At 24.5% G+C, this 25,368-nt stretch overlaps 3 protein-coding genes across 6 annotated transcripts; 2 read left to right on the top strand and 1 right to left on the bottom strand.

Annotated features, from left to right (window-relative positions):
• The first annotated feature begins 3,935 nt into the window (after window positions 1–3,935).
• On the top strand, window positions 3,936–13,716 carry LOC132919903 (recQ-like DNA helicase Blm). Its single transcript, XM_060981825.1, is given in 24 exon segments — window positions 3,936–4,178; window positions 5,415–5,497; window positions 5,890–6,011; window positions 6,371–6,560; window positions 6,628–6,704; window positions 6,906–7,340; window positions 7,342–7,557; window positions 7,630–7,688; window positions 7,690–7,768; window positions 7,855–8,076; window positions 8,130–8,211; window positions 8,279–8,426; window positions 8,485–8,616; window positions 8,738–8,957; window positions 8,959–9,003; window positions 9,114–9,309; window positions 10,794–10,849; window positions 10,852–10,980; window positions 11,054–11,216; window positions 11,287–11,474; window positions 11,548–11,730; window positions 12,023–12,161; window positions 12,438–12,624; window positions 13,039–13,716. Coding segments are annotated over 24 exon segments (3,576 nt in total). The 5' UTR covers window positions 3,936–4,092; the 3' UTR covers window positions 13,178–13,716.
• Window positions 13,717–14,180: 464 nt separating this feature from the next.
• On the bottom strand, window positions 14,181–19,018 carry LOC132919904 (NADH-cytochrome b5 reductase 2). Of its 4 annotated transcripts, none has more exons than XM_060981827.1 (7): window positions 18,707–19,018; window positions 16,828–16,883; window positions 15,875–16,088; window positions 15,520–15,638; window positions 15,249–15,456; window positions 14,969–15,163; window positions 14,181–14,735 (listed from the first exon to the last, which is right to left on the bottom strand). In XM_060981827.1, exons 2-7 carry the CDS (start codon window positions 16,846–16,848, stop codon window positions 14,563–14,565), a joined length of 930 nt encoding a protein of 309 aa, XP_060837810.1. In that variant the 5' UTR covers window positions 16,849–16,883; window positions 18,707–19,018; the 3' UTR covers window positions 14,181–14,562. The 4 variants fall into 4 exon arrangements, with proteins under 4 accessions (XP_060837810.1, XP_060837811.1, XP_060837812.1 ...); XM_060981828.1 differs by having other exon boundaries at window positions 18,711–19,018; XM_060981829.1 differs by lacking the exon at window positions 18,707–19,018 and adding an exon at window positions 18,507–18,643.
• Window positions 19,019–19,311: 293 nt separating this feature from the next.
• Window positions 19,312–22,725, top strand: LOC132919906 (single-stranded DNA-binding protein, mitochondrial). The gene is made up of 5 exons (XM_060981830.1): window positions 19,312–19,562; window positions 19,941–20,037; window positions 21,416–21,509; window positions 21,571–21,693; window positions 21,758–22,725. The coding sequence occupies exons 2-5, from the start codon at window positions 20,011–20,013 to the stop codon at window positions 21,961–21,963; spliced, it is 450 nt and encodes a 149-aa protein (XP_060837813.1). The 5' UTR covers window positions 19,312–19,562; window positions 19,941–20,010; the 3' UTR covers window positions 21,964–22,725.
• Window positions 22,726–25,368: the final 2,643 nt, after the last annotated feature.

The raw sequence follows: 25,368 nt of genomic DNA, 5'->3' as shown, positions 1-25,368 counted from the left end.
CTCATATTCAGAAAACTTTTTTGTTAAAAAATTTACAGTAGTAAAATGCTGGTTCTCATTTAGAAAAAAGAAATATACGTATCACCACTGGTCCACAGATCACAAATATATTTGTACACGCAATTTCAAAAGTTTAATAATATGATTTGGTAGGCGACCACAATAATGAACAGAAAAAAATAATTACTGTCCGCTGGACAAAAAGGTCATTTTCAAAGCATTGGAAATTAAACTTTTGGCGATGTAGCTGCAATAAAAAATAATTTAATTTGGATCTAATTTGTCAAAAAATTTAAAAGTGATCTATAAGGTTCCTCCTAAATTCTTATACTAATGTAAAAATATCAAAAATACATAATCAATATTTTTTTATAAGCTTTAGAAATTCAATTATTGGCAAAGCTTATCAAATTTATGAAAATCTGCAAGTATTATTTTATACTTAAAAGTTCATAAAACAATTGAATTGTCCCTGGGGCAACTATAAATAAAATAGGTAATTTTTAGACTTGCAGAAATATTACAATTTTAATGCATGAGTAGGTAGATGTCAATAAATGCATGCATAGGTATATTACATATTTAGTAATTTTCAAGAGCATTACGTTCAGAGTCGGCCTGGCATATAAAAGGCCTTAGCCGCAATTTTTCTTTGGGGCCTCAATATTTTTTTCTTAATTTACTATCATAGTAAATAATAATAATATGAACAAGGTTGTTCATAGGATAGTGGACATTATTTTTAAAGTAAGTATAGTACTAAATGAGTAATTCATGTGACATTTTAGATGACTTAGTTATAGTATCAATAATTTGCATTTTCTGAATACCTATTGATATCTTTTTCAATCGCCATTAGTATTAAGGGTGATAAAAAGAGGTAGGATTTATATGGGTTTGCATGTTTTTTCCTTAAATCCAAATTTATTGATTGTCAAATATTTCCATAATTTGGCTTTCTCTCGATTAAATAAAACAATTTTTTTTTTGCATATTTTTAACATAGTGCATATAATTGCATATATGTATATAAATTTTTGAGAATTTTGTTAATTTTAAATGGTATTTATTTAATGAACGTCTAAAATTATTGGGTTATTTTTCAAATTATCGTAAATATACTACCTATCTAAACTAAAATGGACTTAACACAAAATAAGAATAAGGGATTCAAAACATTTTTAAAAATTTATGGCAATATAAACAATGAATATGAAACGGATGAAAAGTATGTTAATATTACTTTAAATCCGGGACAAATTGCGTCGTTTAAATATGGTCCAACAACATCGTGAGATGTGGAAAGGAGTTGCAGCCAATATAAATCTATTCTTCAATCTAATCACCGGTCGTTCACATTAGAAAATAACTAATAAGAATTAATATAAACTAATATTTAGGGCTCGGACTTCTTAACTTCTATAGGAGTTTGCATGTTTTTTAATAATCATTAAAAACAGCTATAAGTAATAAAGAAATTTGTTTCATAGAAATACGAGTTTAAATTTAAAATGTATAGTTGTAAATTTTGCATATTTGACCATTTATAATTTTATAAGTGCATAATTGACAATTATTTATATGGATGGGTAATTTTTTATTTCCTATCTTAAGAAAATATCTAATAGTTCAATGTAATGTCCAACGTAATTAGTACTATATTAAAAATATACAAATGTATTCAATTTAAGTAGTTTTTTGAAAAAAATTTAAAAATGTTTGTTTTGGACTAAAACTCAATGTAAGATGAAAACAAATCTGAAAAAAGGAAAAGTAGAATAGTACACCTTAGATCCTGGACGTGGATGTAGCGAAAAATGTATAATGATTTTACAATTATGTAGTTTATTTTTTGTTTGTCATGAATTCTTGTAGCAAATATGGATCAATTTGGTACTTTGGGTGGTAAATAGTAAAATAAAACAAAAAATTTTAGATCTTGCCATAATATCGGAAAAACAAAAAAACTGAAATAATTACGCTATATCCTTGTATAATGTCAACCCGGAGGACGATTGGCAGTATCATTAAGAAGCTCATTCCTAGGTTTCCTTATTTTAATGAATTATATATTATTATTAGTATATACATAGTTTATGTTGATGTATATATTTTTTTTATTTGAATGCATTCATATGATCAGTGGCGTATTTAGGAATTTTAGGATAAAGGCAACACATATTTTGCCGCCTCCTCCCCCCAGCAAAAAAAAACTAAAAAACTTCTACGCTGCGCAATGGTGAAACTGTTAATACCATAGAATACCATGTTATATAAATAGTATAGTATTTTATACCTCTATGGCACACATTTGTTGTGAAAAATATTAATGATTGACGTCACTGCGCCAGTACTCATAAAGTACGAAATAAAAATTTGCCGCCCCTCTAAATCTTTAAAAATTTGCCATTCTGGACAACTGGACCCAAAGCCCCAACCTAAATATGCACCTGCATATGATGCGTTCTCGCTTACGATGTGGATTAGGCCTACTGGAGGGGAGACACCACAATAAAAAAACGCGCCTCGTATAATACCTCATAAAGTTATTAAACAATACGGACAATGTTATTGTACGTCGTTTAATAATAAAGGTGGTGTGGAAAATTACCTAACACTGTTATTCTTATCTTATACTTTATAGTTACCTTGCATACATTTTTTTTTTTATTAAATACCAATTAAATAATTATTTATATAAAGAAACGAGAAATATTAACGTTTTATAAAGTATTTCAATAAAATAATGTTTAATATTTAAAAAATATTCTTTGACTTGTTATAAAAAGACTCCAAATATAGTTATTACATATATTAGTTCTTATTTTACAAATACACTAACAAAAGCGGGTCAAGTTTAATATTGCCAGAAATATTGTGTGTATCTATTACTTTACTTAAAACATTGAATTTACACATACCTATTTTTATTTACTAATTATTGTGTATTTTACTAGGTAGCTAAATTACCCGGCGTCGCATGGAAAAACTCCTTTTAAGTGTAAAACGCTGTGGAAGCATTGTCGAAAAGAAGAATGTTATTTTAAGTGTAAATTATATAATATTTAAATGTGTAGCCACATGTGTAAAAAAAGCTTAAATATTTTAAATGTTACGTGTGTCCGAACTGCTGGTAGTACGGAGTGCAAATGAAATAAACGTGTTTAGTGTATAGGGATCTAGGACAAATGTATGTAAATCTTGAAAGCCTATACAAATAATTTAAAAGATCGTCTTTTGAAAAGTTATAATCAAAACTATTGCAAATAGAAATAATGTTTTTATCTTTGTCGCTTACAGGTTTCGACGATATTATTTATTATTATGTTCATTTTTATATATTTTTTAAACAAATAACTATTACCTATTATATTTTAAAAGTATTATATTATTGAAAAAACATTTTTAAAAACGTTTATTGATAGGTAAGTTCTTTTAAAAATTATATATAAGTTCTACATTAACATAATCGATAATTTATATATCGTGTATATTAGAAATTTAGAACATAATGAAACGTTACTACTTATTTAAAACATCGAATCTAATATCATAATTAATGGAATTAGAGATTTTACTAACGCCATGTTACTTACTTATACTTCATACTAATTCATAATATTTTTAAAATTTTAATTGTTATTTAAGTATTTTTTTAGACAAGTTTTTTAAATTACAGCCGATTTCTGAGTACCTAAATGACGTGGGAGATTATAGTTAATATGGAATCGAAATTGTCTTTGAGGTTCTAAATGTCCAAAGGGATCCAGTTGACGTATGTGGATATACTTGTCGCGGGATCTAGGTGGTACGTAACCATAAATCCAATACTGTTATCAATTTTGAATAGTTTGGCGCCAAATATACTTATGTGATAAAATTCTAATCTTTGTCAATATTAAGACCATAAAATTCTATCAATATATTATTTCAATTTTCGTTATGAATTTTGGAATTTGGAAGTTATAAAATGTTTGGTATTGTATATTTATATAAAATTATTTCGAATTTTTTCAAATTACTAAAAATCATTTCATAAACAATGTATAAGAGTGTTGAATTCAATTCACTTATTAAAAATTAATCTTGAACATGGAATTTTTTTTAAAAAAACCAAGTAACGTTTTAAAACGTCTTGGTTCTACTAATGTAAAACTCGAATTGGATAGAAATCAATGGTAAGAAAAGTTTTCATCACTTAAATATACTCTAAGTAGGTTCATAAAAATAGTTACTATGTTGAAAATCTTAAAGAAAGATTTTATTTATGGTATTGTGATTAAATTAAACTTGAATTTTGTATCCATAACTGTTTTAAATTTATTTTTATTTATGAAAATGTAAATTATTAGTATTTATTAATATACTGCGAATTTATACTCCATTTTACATGCAGTTGGCCGCGTCATTAGTTAAAATAAGTTAAAATTAGTGTTAAAAAATCAAATTACTCTATAATATTTAAGTACTGTAAATTTCTTTTAGTCTTGTGTCTACCTTTTAAATTTGGTTGGTAATGATGTATTATTTACTATGTTAATACTTAGCAGGCCTTACTTGTTGATACTGGTGGAATACAAAAATAACAAGATAAAATGATTAAATTCTACTAAAACAGATTTTACTGGAGCTGCTTTTGTATATTATATCATATGTCCGCGGACACAGGGTACACTTTATCACTCAATACTCTGTAAATATTTTTCAATTTTGTTTGTGGGAAGTTAAACTGGACTAATGGATCATAAATTCATACGACTTACAATTTTTTTAACTCATGTATTTTGTGCATACATAAATAGCACAACATAACTTCATTTTTTTGTTATAACAACTCCCATTTTGAATATCATTTTTGAATTAATCAATTTTTTTCAACCTATTTTGATCTATCAACTTGTATTAGAGCTATTAAATTAGAGTTAGGTATAATTTAAAAAAAAAAATGTATTAAATTTGATTTTTTTTTTAGCTGTACATATTTTTCTTTATTATTAAAGTAATAAATATTTACTGTTTATTAATTAATTTATAATATAATATAATATTTGTAAATTAAATTTTAAATAAAAATGTGTAGTATTTATAAAAAAATATATAAATTTAATATTTTAATTTCTGAAAATACATGTTTTATAATAAATTATGTAATTTCAAAAAAAGTGTACCCTGTTTCCACAGACACATATTATATCCAGTCTTTAAAAAGAGTTTTAATAAATTAATAAACTACATACTATAAAATAGATATTAATGATAAAAATATGGTATTTGTTTAACTAATATAGGTACTCATTATTATAATTTACTAAAAATCTATTCTTGTATGTAATTTATGAAGGTATACTATAAAAAAAATACTTAATAAGAATAACTTAAAAAAAAAGAACTTATAAATATTTAACTTATTTCAGTAAACCTAAATCATCCATAATAAGTTTGATAGATAGTGATGAAGAAAATTTAAAAGTCAATAAAACTACATATGATAAAAAAGGTAAGTGAAATTAAACAATTTAGTTAGTTTATAATACTATAGATACACATTGAAATTATTTCTTGTGCATTTAATAAATGTATACTATCACTATAATATATTAGTAGCAATTACTTATTACACTAAAATGATGATAACTATGTAGATTTTGGTGAATGTTGATAATTCAAAATCCAAATTACAATTTGTATACTATAGAAATAAAATCATTAATAATACATTTTTTCTTGAAAATCAAACAATTTAAACATATTATAGATTCTTAAAATTTGATTAAATTTTTAATAATTTTCTATACTTTATTATAAAAGTAGTTAAATTATTATACATATTATATATTTAAAAAAAAACAATATTAAGTAAAAATGTAAATTGTTTGTTTTTTATGTAAGAACTTCCAAAAGATATTCAAAAAAATAAAATAGAGGACTATTATGGTGTTGATGATGATGATGATGATGATGACAGCATTATTTATAGTCCAGAAAAAATAATACCATCCAATCCAAATAATGTAAGTAAAAAATATATGCCGATCTTTTTGGAACTGAGGTTATTTGTTATTTCAATAATTATATTAAAAGATATTTTGAAAATTCTTCTTTTAACCTATCTAATACAGTTTTTTATGCTAATCCTATCTAACTATTTAGTATTTAGTTAAACTTTAAATGAACATTATGAATTTATTGTTATTTATTACTTTGCTATTTTTGAAATGTTGAACCATATCTTTTTTTAGATAACCTAATGTTATCCACATTTAGGCATTGTTTAATAATTTAATTTAATAATCTTATATTGTTTGATATAAAAAAATATTAGCAAAATAGTATATATTATTTAAAATTAAATTGATGTATTTCCATTTAGACATCTAAAGGTAGTGATGACATTAATTTTGATGAATCCAAAAGTCCATCAGTATTAACAAAAACACAATTTTCATCTGCACAAAAATTAAACAAAAATCTGTCATTTTCTACAGTATCAACACTCAATCTTAAGGATGCAATTTGCGATAGAAAGCCAAAAAACCGTGGAGAATTTATTACTAATACAGGTTTGTGTTTATTTGTTCATAATACATGTGTTTTATAATCTTTATATTATTTATGTTTTGGTTTTAGAAAATCAATCAACTGAATTGGGCATTTGGCTTAATGATCTAAACAGTAATTCTATTTTATGTGAAACAATTTCTGATGTAAGTATTAACAATAGATAAACACTAAGTTTTATGGAAAAAAATGACACTTTAGTTATTTTAAATTCACGTAAAATATATACTTAGTATTTTAGATGTTTTAACTTCTAAGTGATTGTACAAAATTGTCAAATAATAGATAAGATAGAGAGCAGAAAAAAAAATGTATTAATCTAAAATTATTAATTTTTTTTTTTTTAGATACCAATTACAAATTTAGAAAATCATTTGATGAACTTGAAAAAATTAGAATTAGATATGTTAGAGGAGGTGTATAATATAATCTTAAACATATCTGATACTATTGTATTTTCTATTCCTAGTCTTAAAAGCCCTTCAGTTTTGGTTGAGCTTAAGAGAATGCGACAAAAAATAAAAAATAAAATAAAAATTGGTAAGACACGTTTAATGAATGAATATTCAAAACCAACGACTTCAAGTAATAACAATTTGTATAATCCTGAAAATAAATCCAGAACATCATTTTTAAATGGATTTGACACATCAACCAATTCTCAACATGAAAGACAAACATTCAACTCTTCAAAATATGGATCAGCTAATACTGATAATTCTAAATTGAATACATCATATAATAATACTAATGTATTTAACAATAGTAATACTAATAAATGGTTTTGACAGTCAATCAGATTTTCAAAATAATACTAATAGAGATATTTATTCCCGAGAACGTCTAAGCGTGAATGAATTGGGCTGTATTGTCAATGACAATAATTTTGATTCATATTCTATAACTGAAATTCAAAGTCGTTCAGTTAATAATAACAATATAAATACACTTAATAATTTGAGACTACAAGAATGTCACCTCAGTCTAATTGTGAAAGAGGTAATAAATTAAAAATGGTAGTATTTTTAAATAAATTCATTAATTTAAATTTGTATTTTTCTTAAATATTAGCCAGTAATAATTCTTTTGGGGAATACTTCTCGACCAATGTCAAATTGTAGTTTGAAAAAAAACATCATTGCCAAACATATCAGTTTCTAAAGGAGAATTCAGCAAAACAAATTATCCTCATTCAAGAGAATTGTTTACTGTACGGTTTATTGATTAAAATTTTATTATGATATTTTACATATAGTTAATATAGCTTAAAAAATAATGCCACTGTATATTTTACAGGTATTTAGATCAACTTTTGGTCTCCACGATTTTCGTCCCAATCAATTGGAAACTATTAATGCTGCTTTACTTGGTCACGACTGTTTTGTATTGATGCCTACTGGTGGCGGAAAATCATTATGTTATCAATTACCTGCAGTAATTTCCAAAGGAGTTACGCTTGTTATTTCACCTTTGAAATCATTAGTCATTGATCAGACGGAGAAATTGAAATCATTAGATGTAAATATTATTTTTAATGTATTAAATTATTTTATTTACCATATTGTTTTTAGATTCCAACAGCCCACTTGCTGGGTAATATGCCGTATGAAGAAGAAAACTCGATTTTCACAAAGTTGTGTATGTCTGAACCAGGTAATTGAATTTACATTATTATTTATTATTTGTCAAAGTTTATTACTTCTTATTTATTATTAAAAAGGTTTGAAAATGTTATATGTCACGCCGGAAAAAATTGCTGCTAGTATGAAATTAGGACAAATTTTAAACAATTTGCATTGTCGCGGAAAACTAGCCCGTCTAGTTATTGATGAAGCTCATTGTGTTTCTCATTGGGGTCATGATTTTCGGTTTGTATAAATAACATATTGTACTGGATTATTAATTAAAAACTCAATTGACTTTTAGACCAGATTATAAACGTTTAGGAGAATTCAGGAAAAAATATCCAGATGTTCCAATCATGGCTCTTACTGCTACTGCAACACCTCGCGTCCGTGAAGATGTGCTTCACCAGTTACAGATTAGTGGAACAAAATTGTAATATATATAATTTTTCAATAACATAACTTTAAAAATAATTAACAACATAATTTCGTAAAGAAAATCTTTTTTTTAAATTCATAATATATATTAAAATAAATTAAATTGTTGTTTTCAGATTTTTATCTAGTTTTAATAGGCCTAATTTGCTTTATAAAGTTGTTCCCAAGAAAGGAAAATCTGCTATGGCAGAAATAGCTAATCTCATAAAAGAAAAATATAGAAACCAGTCAGGCATAATTTATTGTTTGTCAAGAAATGAATGTGATACTACAGCAACTTTTATGTGTAATGAAGGAATTAAAGCAATTAGCTATCATGCTGGTTTAACCGATCCTAAAACGTAATGATGTTCAAATGAAATGGATCACAAACAAAGTTAATGTAATTATTTCTTGCTATTATAAATAAATTATCAAAAAAATCAAAATTAATTTAAGCATTAATCTCATGTTTACTAAAAGTTAAAACTATGTTTTCATTCTATTTTTCAGTTGGTTTGTGCTACAATCGCGTTTGGTATGGGGATAGATAAACCAGATGTCCGCTACGTTTTTCATTATTCTCTACCAAAGTCTATCGAAGGTTATTATCAAGAATCCGGGAGAGCTGGACGTGATGGAAAAACATCTCATTGCTTTCTTTACTATAGTTATCAAGATATGCATCGCATTCGAAAACTTATTGAATGCAAGTATTAAATAATCCTTTCTTATTTTTATTACTAAGTAACATATTTTGGCTTTATAGTAGAAAGTTCACCAAGCATGCTCACTCCCTTTTTCTTTTTTAACAATACAGTTATTCATAATCTAATTTTTTTAATTTTTTAGTATTCTTAAAAACTATATTATAAAATTCTTAAGATTTTTTGTACTAATTAAAGAGTGTCTTGTGGAGACACAAACTTTTGCTTTTTAAATGACAAAAAAAAAAAATATTCACTAAAATGTACAATAGAATATTTTTCATTTGAGAAACAGAAGTTTGTATCTCCACAAGACACTCTTTAATTAGTACAAAAAATATAGAAAATCTCAAGAATATGTAAATATGGTAGGTATATTTAAAAATGCCAAGTCAAAATTTGAATAAATTCATCATTAAATAAAAAAAATGGGATAAACATGCTAAGTGAATCACCTTGTAAACAATATCAATGACAATTAAAAATAATGTAGATAGAATTGTAAAAAGTGATTTTAAATAATTATTATTATAATAAGTTTTTTTTTGGAATTGTTTTGGTTCTGCTTTATACTTATAGCAACCATTTTACTATTATAAAAATGCTTGCCAAGTCAGAGATTGGCATGTAAACTTTCTTAATTTTCAATTTTTAGAAATTTATTCATTTTATGCAATATGTATGTATAATGTATTTTATTTTCATTTTAATTTAATGAGATAGATCTCCAAAACCGGAGAGTGGATTTTGTTGTTTGGGGTCTTGTTAGATTCACATTGTCTAGGAAAAATGCAGTGAAGATTTTCAGAACTTAATTTATAGTTAATTCATTACAGAGCTTCAAAAAATCATTAAAACACATTTTATTAGGCGTTTTTTTATGTTTTTCAGCTTTATAGCTTTTTAGTGAGTTAATGATTGAAGATAAAGTTCTGAAAATCTTCACAGCACTTCTCCTAGCCTATGTGAATCTAACAAGACCCCAAATAACAAAATCTGTTCTCCAGTTTCGGTAATCTTCCATGTTAAATGAAAATCTAGCAAAAAATAACTATTTTTTTTTTAAATGTTTAATCCAAAATTTTGTATCTACTTGATAATCCCTATTGAATGAGCTATCAATCAACTTTTTAGCTATAATAGTTTTGAAGAAAAGTTATAAAATAGAAATTTTGGGACAGTTCACGCCGACGTTTTTGTGGATTCAAATTGTTATACCGCTTGGGTGTGATATCGGATCTCTCTTATTAATATGTTATGTTAAAGCTAGCCTAATTATGCACCTACTCATTACAACCTGAGTTACATTTTTTATTATTTTCCTATTTAACACAAATTCTTGAAGTTTTAAAAATTCAGACTTTTTTCATTTCAATTACCACAATTGATTAAAAATTAAGAAAGTAATATATAATATTTAGTATATATTATTATACACCAATAGATATTTCTGACTGATATTTTGAATATTATTTTTTTTTATTAGTGGACGACAGTGGTAATCATGAATCAAAAAAAGTACATATGCAAAATCTTTTTAGATAATTGTATCATACTGTGAAAATAAAGCAGATTGCAGGCGAACTTTACAACTTAACTATTTTGGTGAAACATTTGATGATGATAAATGTATTTCAAATAAAGAAACAGCATGTGATAATTGTCAAAATAAGGTAAATATTAATGTCTAAATTTTTCTGATTAATTAAATTTAACAATTACAATGTATCTAAAAAAAATACTTAGGCGGCATTTAAATATATTGATGTCACAGAAGATAGTATTGAAATAGTAAAAACAGTAAAAGAATTATGTGGTTCAGGAGGTGGTAATTGGAACAACAATTTTACTTTGATACATATAATTGATATATTTAAAGGTAGTTCAAATCAAAAAATCAAATCAAACAGTGAGTTTTATTTTAAAATATTCATTTTAATTATATTTTTTAATTTAATTTAATATGATATATGACTTAGATCATGATAAATTGAGTTTACATGGACGTGGAAAACAATGGGATAGATTTGATGCAGAACGTTTGATGCATAAATTAGTTTTGGAAGGTTATTTGAGAGAAGAAATGGTTGCTTCTAAAGTAGATATTATTAACGCGTTTGTCAGAGTTGGTCCAGAAGCAGACAAACTCATTCGGGGATCAATAAAAGTAATTTAACTTTTTAATTAACTAAACTTAATTATTGATGTCTTAATTCTATGAATATTAAATATGTTATTAGTTAAAATTAGCATCAGCTTCAAAGAATAAATTAAATATTGAAACTACAAGTAAACATTCAAACACACCAGTTAATACTGTTCTAAAAGAAATCCAAGAGAAATGTTACGAAAATTTGATGGATGTTTGTCGTGGTTTAGCTGCTTCATTAAACGTGAACACTAATGCTGTTATGACTATTCAAGTTAGTAATTAATGTATCAAAAAAAAAGGATTATTGCTTTTAGTATTCAACTTTCATATTTACAAGTTGAAGAAGTGTTTAGTTGTTTCCTTGGTTTCACAAAAACATTATAACAACATTTATAAGTTATTATAAGACATTTATATACATATTATTTTTAATATAATTTCTACTCCTTTGGTAACTTTTGTGTTTACCATTATATTCAACTATGGTTCGGGGTGGTAAAAATATTTAATTATTTACTCATCTTTTTTATGAATTTGATTTCAATATATTATATACTTTTCAGGCAATTCAAGAGATGTCTCAATCTTTACCAGAAACTGAAGAAGAAATGTTAAAAATTGTTGGAGTGACAAAAGCTAATTTTGAAAAATATGGCAGGCAGTTATTAGAGATTACACAGGAAGCAGCTGCGAATAAATTCGGTAAAACAATATTAATCTTTAATTGTGGAATATCATGTGTGCATTTACCCATGTAACTTGCAGAACTGGAAAGTTTTTTTTTAATTTTTTTTTTTTATATCCCTTTTATTATAATCCACTTGTCTTTTACATTTATCTTAATGAACATTGCAAAAAAAGAATAATAACTTAAATTTATCATGTTATTTTAATATTGTTTATATAAAGTTAATTCCTTTAAAACTTTAAATTTTAAAATATATAAACTAATATATTAAATCAATTATTGATTAATAGTTGCCGAATGCGAAGAAAATGAATTAAATAATATTGAAGAGGAAGGAGGAGATTGGCTCAAAACTAGTACAGATTGTCCATACTTTGATGATATGGCCACTGGTGTGGTAAACAATAAGAACAAAAGAAAAACATATTATTCAAATAAAGGAGGAAATAAAAGGTTTAAAAGAGGAAAGACTAAAAAGTATGTATACATATTATATAATTGTATGTATTATTATTTAATCATAATTTACCTAAATATATGTTAAAGTAAATACATTTTGAAAATTGTTTATTTGATAATACAGATTTTATTGTTCACTAAAAAGTAAAATGCATGCACATAATTTCTTATCTGACCCATATGCGCTATGTACAAAGGTGCCCGAGCGTTTGTTTAAATTGTTGAAAGGTACCTACTATATAATAATAGTGATAATATATGAGATGATTAATGTTCTTAGATGGGGAGTTCTAAAATTACGGACACCTGATACATTAATTAAAACTTGGCGCCTATAATTAATTTATGAACATATTATTAAATTGAAGCAAATTAAATGTAAATATATACACAAACCATTAATTATGATTACTTTCTATTAAAAAAAATTAGTTCAAAGAAAAAAGCTGCAACATCATCCACGGTGCCAAAACAATCTAAAGCCCAAACATCTACACTAAAATCAACTGTAAAAATGCCACCATCAAATCGGCCAGGATTCCTGTCTGCTCCTAAAGTATCTTATTTTTAATATTAATATTTTAATTTTAATTAAAATTTGGCATGACACATTCATTGAAAAATTAAAAGAAGTTTTAGAAAATAGTTCGAATAATTTTTTAGTGTAATAAATGTACAGTATATTGACAGAGGATATTTTTGTTGCATAATAATAATTATTTCATGTTACAAACAATAGTTATAAGTTTTAACAGTGTTTAATTTAAAAGGAAACTCAATAGTATTATTAATTTAAAACTGTGGCATGTCTTACTGTATTTACTATAGAATTATAATAAGTTTCATTAAAAAATAAATTGATTGATTCTCAATATGTTGAACACAAATGTTCTGAATAAATTTATACATGTAAATTTTTATATTAAGAGATTATATTGTATATTTTGTACATACATAAATCATTTTTAAATATTATATATTATATTCTTTAGGTTAACAATTTTTTTTAAACTTTTTATATCATAATTACATTTTGTATTTACTATAATATAAGTTTTTCATTCATCGTTAATATATTTTCAATAATTATAAATGATATTCAACTTTTTTTATTTAGGTTTTATTTTTTGCTAGTCAAGAAATGAACTTTTCAGATCAAATGTTGGCTATTTCTGACAATCGATAACTTTTGCTGGTCACATTACGAACTAATAAATGGGGATTGATAAATTATTATAAATGCTGATTAACTACTCCAGTTTTGAATATTACTCCTATAGTAATTTGAGTATAATAATAATTATTTAAATGTTATAGTAACACCTTAGCTCGACGATATAACTAAAGGGTTCGGCTGGTCAGATGAACAGTATTTTTTCGGTACTGTATACTATATTATAGCATTACGTGGCTACATATTTAAGTAAATGGTGTAACTAATAAGTAACCTAACTTATAATTTTCTATATTTAAGCCTTAAAATAGTCTAATTAAGCATACTATCTCAGTAAGCATTTAGAATTCAAACATTCACATTATTTTATTTTCACAAAATATATCAATGAACACAACAATTAAATACTCAAAATGAAACACTTTATTAAAACACATCACATACAATATATAATATAAGAATATATACATTTTTGGTGTAAGCCAAAACAGGAATTTAAAAATGTTTATGTTTTGAAGTACATTCTAAAATAGATATATTGAAGAAATATTATATAAATATATTGTATTATGCTTAGCTAGATTAAACAATTTGTACATAAATTAAGTGTTAACACCAATTGATTAGCAACATTATAAAAGGGTTTCAAATGTTTTTTAAATACCAAATACCCATTCCATGATCAAAATCTATTACAAAATGTGAATCAACAAATACAACTCAAAAATATTACGGACGGTCTAATATAAATGAATAACATTTTTTTTAATTTTTTAATATTTTTAATAAGAAAATCGTAACTTAGCATCATATCCAAGTTTATCAAGATTTGGAATACATGCAAAGTTTATCATTGGAGGAGGTCCACACATCAATACCAATGTATCTTGAGCTGGTGGATATAGATGTTCTGATATCATGTCAGATGATATAAATCCAACACTGTACTTCCAACCTAAAAATTAATATATTTTGTTAAAATAAAGTTGTGAATATATTAAATCACTCTGTTTAGCAAAAAAATCTGCAAACCAAAAAATTAATTCTTCTGCGTATCCCAATGAGACACTCCACTAAAGTGGAATTGGCCTAGATGACAATGCATTCAAGGAGTACGCAGAATCAATGTGTTCTTTGGCTGGACAGAGTAAAGTATGAAAAATAATATAAGTATAATAAATTATTTACCATCAGTAGGTCTATCAACTGTATACCAGACCTTGATACGATCTGGATAATTTTTAACGGCTTCTTCTAATTCGTCTCTTAATAATATATCTTCTTCAGTCTGGTTGGCAAAAAGTAATGACAATTTGGTTTCATCTTTAGGATCTCTAGTTACTTGTCTAATTAACTGCAACATTGGCGTAATGCCAGTACCACCTGACATAACCCATGGGAACAAATGAATATTATAATAACACGTGAAAAGTTATTTATTAAATATGAACAAAATTAGTGATTTTACCAGCAATCATTGATAATTTTTTAGCATAAAGGTTATGAGAAGGATCTATTCTTTTAACAGCTTTAATTTCAAAATCTCCACGACCATGATAAATAAGACGACCTGAAGGTCCTCGGACATCAATTGTATCTCCAATTTCCATTTTTTCGAGATATTGCGTTAGTTTACCACCATCAGGGAACTTGGGATTTTGGTCTCTAAAGTAAACCTAAAAAAAATATGAAAAAAGGTTGTAATTTTAAAGTATTTAAAATTATGCAAAAAAATTTACCTTGATAACCAAATCCATATATCCAACATCATTGTCACTACTGACTGGCGTGTAAGCACGAGCAACTAATTCTTCGTTTATTCTCGCTGATAAATGTATGTGTTGACCTATAGGTAAACCTGTACAATATTTTAAAATCATTAATAATAATAAATTAATATTGAATCTGTGCATTATTATGTTAACTAATCTGTATTTACACAAATAATATTTGTATAAAAATAATTCAAATACATATTATGATTAATGATTAATTGTAAATTGTAAATAAAATATATTGAACAATTTTATTTAACTAATATAATATAATGAAAAATTTGCAACATATTTTATCTAAAAATGTAAGTAACATTACCAAGAATATGATTTTTTGATGGCAATTCAAATCTAAATCTTCGTGTGTCATGACTAATTATATGTTTTTGAATAAGTGGCAATGGAATCTTTGTATTTGAATCCACTAAAGTTCTTTTTTTTTGACTTTTCTTTTGGAAATTGGCTACAAATGCTGATATAGCAAAACCAGTAGTTACAACAATCCCAAGTCCAACTAACACTGAAGAAACGCTCTGAAAAATAAACAATATTGATATTAAATATATTAAAATTACCAAGAACATTTACTTTAAAGAAAACATAAATTAAATAATATAATTTAAGTCAAAATCAAGATTTCTGAAATAAAAAATAAAAATAAAGTAAATTTATTTTACCGAAAATGTCGACAAAAAATTTTTAACGGAAAAAGAACTCATTTTTTTATAAGAAATTAAAAATGTATGATTAAAAAAAACCGCTAAAAAGTAAAAAATTGGTAATTAAGGTAAAAATTAGTGAAAATTTAGAGCATTTTTTATGAATATGTTATCAATTTTTATTACACAAAAATCGAAAGTATAAATTGTTGAAGGTTATGTTTATTTTCATGGAAGAATTACACAAGGTCTAAATTTCTCAAAAGGAGACAGTTAAATGTATTATAGATTTATTGAAAATATAATAATTGAATAATCTAATAATAGAAGTAGGTTAAAGGTTATATGTATGTTCACAATCTAAATTTCCTGTTAAATAAAAGTTAGATAAATAAAAAAATTGGTATTTAAATATAATATATAAGTAAAAGGATAAATATATTAGAATAGTTCAACATAAAGCTGAAATAAGCCTACTTTCAAGTCACTTTTTAATGAGTTATAACAAAATTGTTCAGATAAATTATTTAAAAACTAAAACTTGTAATAAAATAATACACTATTTTGATTTTGATTTATATAATTAAACTTTTATTATTTATTAAATACTCACGAGATCATCAAGAATGCCCATTGTGTCTTATTGATGCAGATTTGAAATAGTATACTCTATAAAATAAAAAACATACAAATTTGAGAAAAATAAATAAAAAATGATATATTTTAGATCAAATTAAGTAAAATCAATAAAATGTAATTAGTAGATAATATTATAATTACACAAATAATTATTCTTAATATAAAATACAATCTTTCAAAACAAATAATTAGGTACATGTAAATTAATGTAGGGTATTTCATATTCTTAAGCATGATCCCTCCATTTTTCCTTTAATAATGAATTAATACAAATTATAATTTTTGAAAATTATAATATACCTACTTAAAAACCAAACCATTATTTTATACTCTTTTAAAGTTTTTGTACCATTCAAGGAGTGCCCCGTGAAGATACAATTATACAAACATCTGTTTTTCAAACAAGATCCCCCTTTTGTACAAATTATTTAGTGGATAATTTTAACAATGAGTAGTAAAAGTATATACTATTATATTAAGGATTACAAATTAACAAATATTTTACAAATTAAGATTTTCAAATCCATAACTATCATATCTTCTAAACCCATTATCATAGTTTTATTATTCTTATTACACAAAATTAAATAACTCAAAAACTGTTTTTTTTCAAATTTTGATTTTATTATATCAATGTTTTCAGAAATTTTATCCACTAAATAATTTACTATATAAATGAGAGGTTGTTTTTTCTAAACAGAAGTTTCTATCCCCACGGGGTATTCCATTAGTAGCACAAAGAATATCAAGAGTTAAAAAATATAGTCTGTACAATTAAAAATTAGAAATCAAATTTTAATTAACCGCATTAAGAAATAAAATTGGAATGATCATGGTTAGTCAATTACCCTGTAGAATATATATGTACTCCAATTAAAGAAATTTAAATTAAGAAAAATCCAATAAAATAATAAAAACATTATTTTAAGAAAAAACCAAATTATTGTTTAACTTACAATTTATCTACATGTTTAAGTCGAACATTACATAATATATAATTTAAATTAATATTGATAATTCATATAGAAAATGTAAATTATTTAAACATTTATTATAATGAATTATGTATATTAATGTAATTAAATAATATTAAACATATGTATTGAGTAGACACTATAATATACTATTATATAGGTAGTATTATGTTATGCAGCATTAGTGGACAAACAATTCATATTAAAAAATAATATTGGCTATTTATGTCTTACCTAAATTAAATAGATTAAGATTTATGACCTTGAAGTATAAAATATAATTTTACAAGAGTTAAATACAAATTTGTACTTATAGTATATTTAACGCGAACGTATATATTCACATATTTAAGGTATTGATATGTTAAATTAATAAGATTATTAACAAAGCATGCATATATAACTAACATTAATTATATATTAATTGATTCCTAATACCAACAATAATTAGTAAAATAAATGTTGTAGATTATATTTTACTATTTACTTAAATCAGATTCTGAACTGCAGGATACTGTCATATTACGAATATAAAAAATAACTTGAAAAACTAATAATATTCTAATAGTTTAGGTAATTATTACTAATTTTATATAGTGCTCTGACAATTATTATAACTTATTGCAATCATAGTTATCTATATAATACTAATCATATGCAAAAACTATACCATACATACCTTGCAAAAATACTGGCATAGAAACATTCAATAAGAATTAAAATTTATCAATAACCAATTTTTAAATATTATTTAACTTTAAGCAGGTATATTGAAAGTACACAATTACATGAACACGACTTATACAATTATGTGGACTGTGATGCAGTAAAAAATAATAATACAATGAATCGTAAAAGCTGTTAAAAATATATTATTACCTGCCTTTATTGTACACGTAATTCAAGGTTGATGAAATTAAAATTATTAAATAATTTTACGGAATGGCGTATATTGTAGTTGTAGAAAAAAAACAAAATTAAATCGATAAGATAATAGAATATGATATAACGTGCACCGCTGGTTTAACGAACTACATCTTATTCAAACGGAATGGACGTTCGTTAAAGCGGGATTATAACAAATTGAAAAAAATTAACGACTATTATAAATATATACGACAAATGTACTGAAATTGGTGGATATCCAAAAACTTAGATTTTTGACCGGTCCGCCTAATATCGGCTCACAGATTGTTCTATAGCACAATTTTAACAGCTGATGTTAAATCGGCGGGGTGTGCGTTTGCATATTTCAGATCCCGATCGCGATGAAAAACCGATAATCTTTTTTCATAATATTATGATTACAATTTTTATAAAAGATTATCAATTTAATAGTCCTAGTCTGTTGATCTTTCGATCATCGTATTGATTATTGAAACTTAATTACTTAAACATTTATAGTTTAATAGTTTTAATCGTAAATTTTTGATTTTCGATAATGGCTGCGTTTGGCGCCATAAGCCCATAACCTTAAAATAACAAAATTAATCGAATTACCGAGAATACAAATAATTTAAAATCAAAGCATATTATTTATTATTTTGATTTTTGTTTAATGTGCGCTAAATAAAAGCGAAAACGAAATAATTGAAAAGTAAAAGTTCTATGCAAATGTCAAATAATAAGTCAACTATATAGTTAACTCCACTGCATTCATAACAACAATAAAAGTACATAAACGCATTACGCATATAATATTGGCACGGACTAAGATCTTAGTCCTCGAATATTGGTAAATATTAAACAATTGTTTTAAATCTGGAAAGTATGGTGTTATTTGTTAAGAGGATGTCATACCCGCATGTGTTGTCTCTGTCTTACGAATGTAAGACAGCAAATTTGCGTTCAGCGGATTCAATTTTATGCTATTAGCTTAAATATTATAGTCAATTTACCTATCATCAAACTTAAAGGTAATATAAAATTGAATCCGCTGAACGCAAATTTGCTATGTCTTATGTTCGTAAGACAGAGACAACACATTCGGGTATGACGTCCTCTTAATATTTCCAATTTAATTTAACACATTGGTTTATTACATATATCTTAATTTAAAAATATAATTACTTGACAATATAAATATAATTTATTTCTATTGTGTGTATTGCAGCTAATCACTGTCGTTTGACGTCAACAAGAAGAATACTTCAGTAATAAGTATATATAATACAAAAAAGAAAATGAATAAATCAAAGTTAAGAACAAAGGTAAATTGATTAGAAACTTATTTTCATTTAAAACTTTAAATTTTGTTTTTTTTATTGTAAGTTGAAAATAGCATTATCGATATAGCAGTTCTTAAAATATATAATTATAGTAAGGTTGTATAAATGTGTAATATAGTTTTAGGGGAAGAGGAGGGAAGGATTTACATAGTACAACAATATTAACCATTTCAATGTAATGTTAATTCAAATTTTATCTTAAAAATTAACATATACATCTATTGTTTGTTTGTTCTTTGGTTAAAATGGTTGTTATTTATGACTAATGTACCAATACTTAACAATAGTAACTTGATAATTTTGATAAGTATACAATGTAATTTTGATTATATTAATTTAATAATTTTTTTTAAATAAAATGTATATCCTATTGACTAGAAGATAAATAATACTTATTTTACTATTGGATATTCATGTCATATATTATAATTTTAAAATAAATACTAAGTTACCTATTTTAATTTTTAAACTCTTAAATATGTATTATTATATTAAGTGCCAAGAAATGTATTTTATATATTAATCTAGTTAAATTTTATTCTTTAAATTATAATGTGTTGACAATTATTGCTAGGAAAAAACATTATTTGAGAATCCTAATATTTTAAGTAATAAATTTACTGATCTAATATCTAGTATAATTTTATAACACTGATGGATAAGATAATCTTGATTTAACAATTCAAGCAAATTACAAATGTAAACCTGATTAACCAAAATTCAGCAGACAAAGCATGAGGAAAAAATATGTTTAATTATAAAAGAAATATGATTAGTAATTACTCTATCCATAATCTTTTTACCATTTATTGTCTATTTAATACTTATTTTTATTTGATTCTTGTTTCATGCCTATATTTGTTTAATATAGTGTTTTATAATCCTCTAAATATTTGCTTTGAAAATTACATTTTTTGATGAGAGTCATTCCATACAAATTTTTTCCAAAAAATATATACATCTACCTACCACCATTACACATGATTTTAATTTTATCATTATTTTACAATTAAATATGATTTATATCATCAATGTATTTGTATATATTCAGATGTTAAATTTGCATAATTAGAAACAATACAATTCACATTCACAAGTTTATTATAATATATATAATTGGTGTTGAATGATATTGATTTTTAATTATAATACTATATTAGAGTACAGTAATGAAATGACTACTTTAATTATACTATTTAATTGTAATACTGTATTGGATGTACCAACTTATTATAGGTATTAACCTATTGTGTCAATTGATATAAATATTCTTAAATAATTGTTTGCATTAATAAGTATTGCATTTTTTTTTTTTTAATAACCACATTAATTTATTTGTAAACTAATTTTTATTTTTTAGTTTTTCTTCAGTATTATAAGGAGTAAAATTAGACATGAATTTTTTCGCTACAATTATACACAACAAGCACCACAACCTATCAAAGTTGAAAAGAGTAAGTTTACTTTTAATTATAAATCAAATATATATCATTTTTTGTTATTTATTTTATTTAGCGATAAATAAAGTCACACTTTTGGGTCGAGTTGGTGCAGATCCACAAAAACGTGGCACAGAAGAACATCCAGTTGTTGTATTTTCATTGGCTACACATCAAAATTATATCAACAATAATGAAGGCAATACAATTAATATATATTTAATTTATCGCCTCTTTAATATTTCAATTATAATTATTTTTAGAAAGCACTCAAAAAACTGACTGGCACCGTATTGTTGTATTCAGACCGGGATTACGTGACACTGTATATAATTACCTACAAAAAGGTCAACGTGTGCATATTAGTGGGCGATTAATCTATGGTGAATTGAAAGACGAATCTGGTACTCCTCGAACAACTACATCAATTGCTGCTGATGATATTATATTTTTTAATTCCAAAAATTAAATTAATCAATTTACCTAAATTTAATTTAAGTTATACATGTTTAGTCTATAGAAAACATGCTCATTGTGTTGCCTATAATTAAAATTCCTATAAGAATATAAATTTTTTTTTTATATATATAAATGTACATTTTTTTTACACATAAAACTGATCACTAATGAAAATATTTGAAATAATATTAGTTTTTTTTGTGATGTTTTTTCCATAACAAACATAATTAAAAATGGTACATTTGTTGCACTAAACAATTTCATACAATATTTCTACTATTCATAGTGTTATACTACAGTGCTATATTATTATCATAACGTAATAATATAAGAATATTAATTATTAATACATGAGACATTTTGTTATAAATATTATGATACTTAGAAATGTATGTAATATATTATATTGATCTTTAATATATGAGTAGTTAGATACATTTGCATATTAGACTTAATAATGCATTATTTTAATGTCTATGATACCTATTTACTATTTAATAAATAACCTTACAGTTAATTAATTAATTTTTATATTTTTTTACTACTTATAAAAAAATAACATAATTATATATTGTAATATTTATGTGTTAATTATCCAAAAGTTATATTTAGTAAAAATGACTTTAAAAACTTATAAAAAATCTATGAAAATTTTAGTTAATAAAATTAGGTACATTGATGTATTTACCAATAATCCTAGATATTTTTAACAATAATTTAATTTTGTAACATTGATAACTGAATACTGATTAAAATAATTAACTTTATAGTATTGTTTTGAATATCTATACTGGACTCAGTCCTCTGGAATATCTAACTAGCTTACAATAAAGTTCATAGTATTTTATATATGACAGTATGACACACATACAACATAGGTATTGATCTTACAACTTTTTTTTTGTAATTTGTATTAAAATGCAAGATCTTAAATAAATTAGGTTAGAATGTATTTATGCAGAAATTTACCATTGTTAAATTGGATGTATTTATGATTGTTTTAATTAAAAAGGTACTATTGGTATGATAAATTATTTTAAAACGTTCAAAGTTGTAGTTGGAAGAAGTGTAGAACATTTTGTATTTTTGTCTAAATAAGTTAATTAATAACTAATTATATATATAAAGATTTATTTTTAAAAATTTAAATTAAAAAACCGTGGTCTGTAGTTAAGTTTAGGTTTTGAGTGTATTTACCTCGTTATTGAGTAAGTCAGTGTAGTGAATATATTGAATTGCTATTTCATAATTTTTGGAATACTTTAAATGGTTCAATTAGGCATGTGCTAAACAGCTGAAATGGGAAATCAGATGACTATCTAAGTGGTAAGTTGAAAGAGTTGTATAAAATACCTAACGGCAAGCATTTAATTTACCCATATCAGCCAGTCGTAAAAAAAATATATTGTTTAGGTATTAAATTATACATATTTATAATATAATTGTTTTATAGATATTTCTATAGATTTATCATGCTTTTATGTCCATAATTCCATATTAGATAAAATATATGTATTTAATATTTTAATCTCTAGTAATATTTAACTAATGGTGCCTAATCATCAAAGTATTTAAAAAACGATTAACTACCTATTCTAATAATTTCTTCGATGAAAAAAAAAGATGGGCAATTGGGTATCGCTCTGTAGTATAGTAGAGGTGGAGAGTAGGTCACTATAATGGATGTGTTAAATTTGAATGCAATGATAGGTATAGGTATCACTGTATACGAAAAACGATTTTGAACGGAGAATGGAGATGATTTGTTAGTCTAGGATATTATATTATATTATTAGGTAGGTACCTAAATTTAAATTGTAATTTATTTTTCTCAACTAATGGTGAAAGTTTCAAGTTTCTACGACTTATATTTTTTGAATAATAACAAATATTTTAAATCGTTATAGGATATATCATTATTTTATGCGATTTCGTAAAAAATTTAATTTCATACACACATACAAATATACAATTTTTTTTACATTGACGCTGAAGTTTTTTTTACAGTTATTCTTATTTGAAGAAAAAATTATGGAGAACCTTCAGAACCTTGTAATGGGTTTTTTAACGTTAGGTCTAAATTACAAAAATTGTATGAATTTTCAACTTCAAAATTCATTGCAAATTTTTGCGATTTTGACATATTTCGTAAATATGACTAACGAATTTTTATTTTTTATTTACTATGATAGGTACAACTTATTATAAACCTTGTATTAAATTTTAAAGATTTTTTGGAATGTCAAATTTTTTTTATCAGTATTTCAAAAAAAAAAAAAAACGTAAAAAAATCGAAAATTTCAATTATCTATAAATAGCTTAATAAAATTCAAAATATTTTGAATCGTAAATAGATATAGATATCGCTAGGTAATATAAAAATTAGGAGAAAATTTCAAGTATTTACAATGATTCGTTTTTGAGTTACATCAAAATAAAAAAATCGATTTTGTCGAAAATTGATTATGCGTAAAAATTCTCGTTTTTCGGTTACTTTTTAGGGTTTTTCCTGACGCTTTTGAAAACTACTGAACATTTTTTACTTTTAACCCCCCAAAGTACCAACTAAATTCACTTTTCTTTTCGAATCGGGACTGAAGTCAAAAATCAAAGAACTATTCTAAAAATATGAAATCAACTTATTACCAGTTAATATTTATCACCCCTTTGATATTGTCGTTTTTAGAGTTACTCGTGATCGCATTTCCGAAATTCAAGTCTGATGATAATATAGCCATATAGGCATTTACAATTTTGTCTTGATAGAATATGCATAATATGAAGTTATTTTTTATATATCGTCTGAATTATTAGATATGTAAAATAAAATAAATATTTTTGTTAATTGTTCTAAGTAAAACACTGGTTATTAAGATATACTCAATACTCATACCAATACAACATACACTATCTATACACCTAATACCTATACTACATATATTTAAGGTAGATACATTAAATTTCCACTTTGTACCTACATATTTTAATAATAATTATATATTTGCCAATCGATTTATCTTACGAATTAATCGATTGAACAAATATTTTCTAACGATGTATTTTGTTTTTAAATTCACGCCAAAACATTTTTATTCGTAGGAGAGGTTCTTCAATGTCAAGGTCTACAATGTGTATTAAATCATGCAATAAGTAGTACTTACCTACGTTTCACTTTCACGTGTACCAACTAGATAAAAATATTAACTACATACATTTAATATTTATAAACTAAACACATGGGTTTAATGGTATACTCGGTACTCACTACTCGTACATAAGTACATCAATTATCCGAAGTCAAATAAAAAATACTAAAATGCAGTTCGCGCACATGTATGCAACGCATATCATCATAAATATTCATAATGTTGCTATTATACCGTGATAAGCATCTACTAAAATTTATAATAATATG

Source organism: Rhopalosiphum padi, chromosome 2 (genome assembly GCF_020882245.1).
Source record: "Rhopalosiphum padi isolate XX-2018 chromosome 2, ASM2088224v1, whole genome shotgun sequence".
NCBI lineage: Eukaryota > Metazoa > Arthropoda > Insecta > Hemiptera > Aphididae > Rhopalosiphum > Rhopalosiphum padi.
Note: the sequence above shows the minus strand (reverse complement) of the source record. Positions and strands in the feature narration are given on the sequence as shown.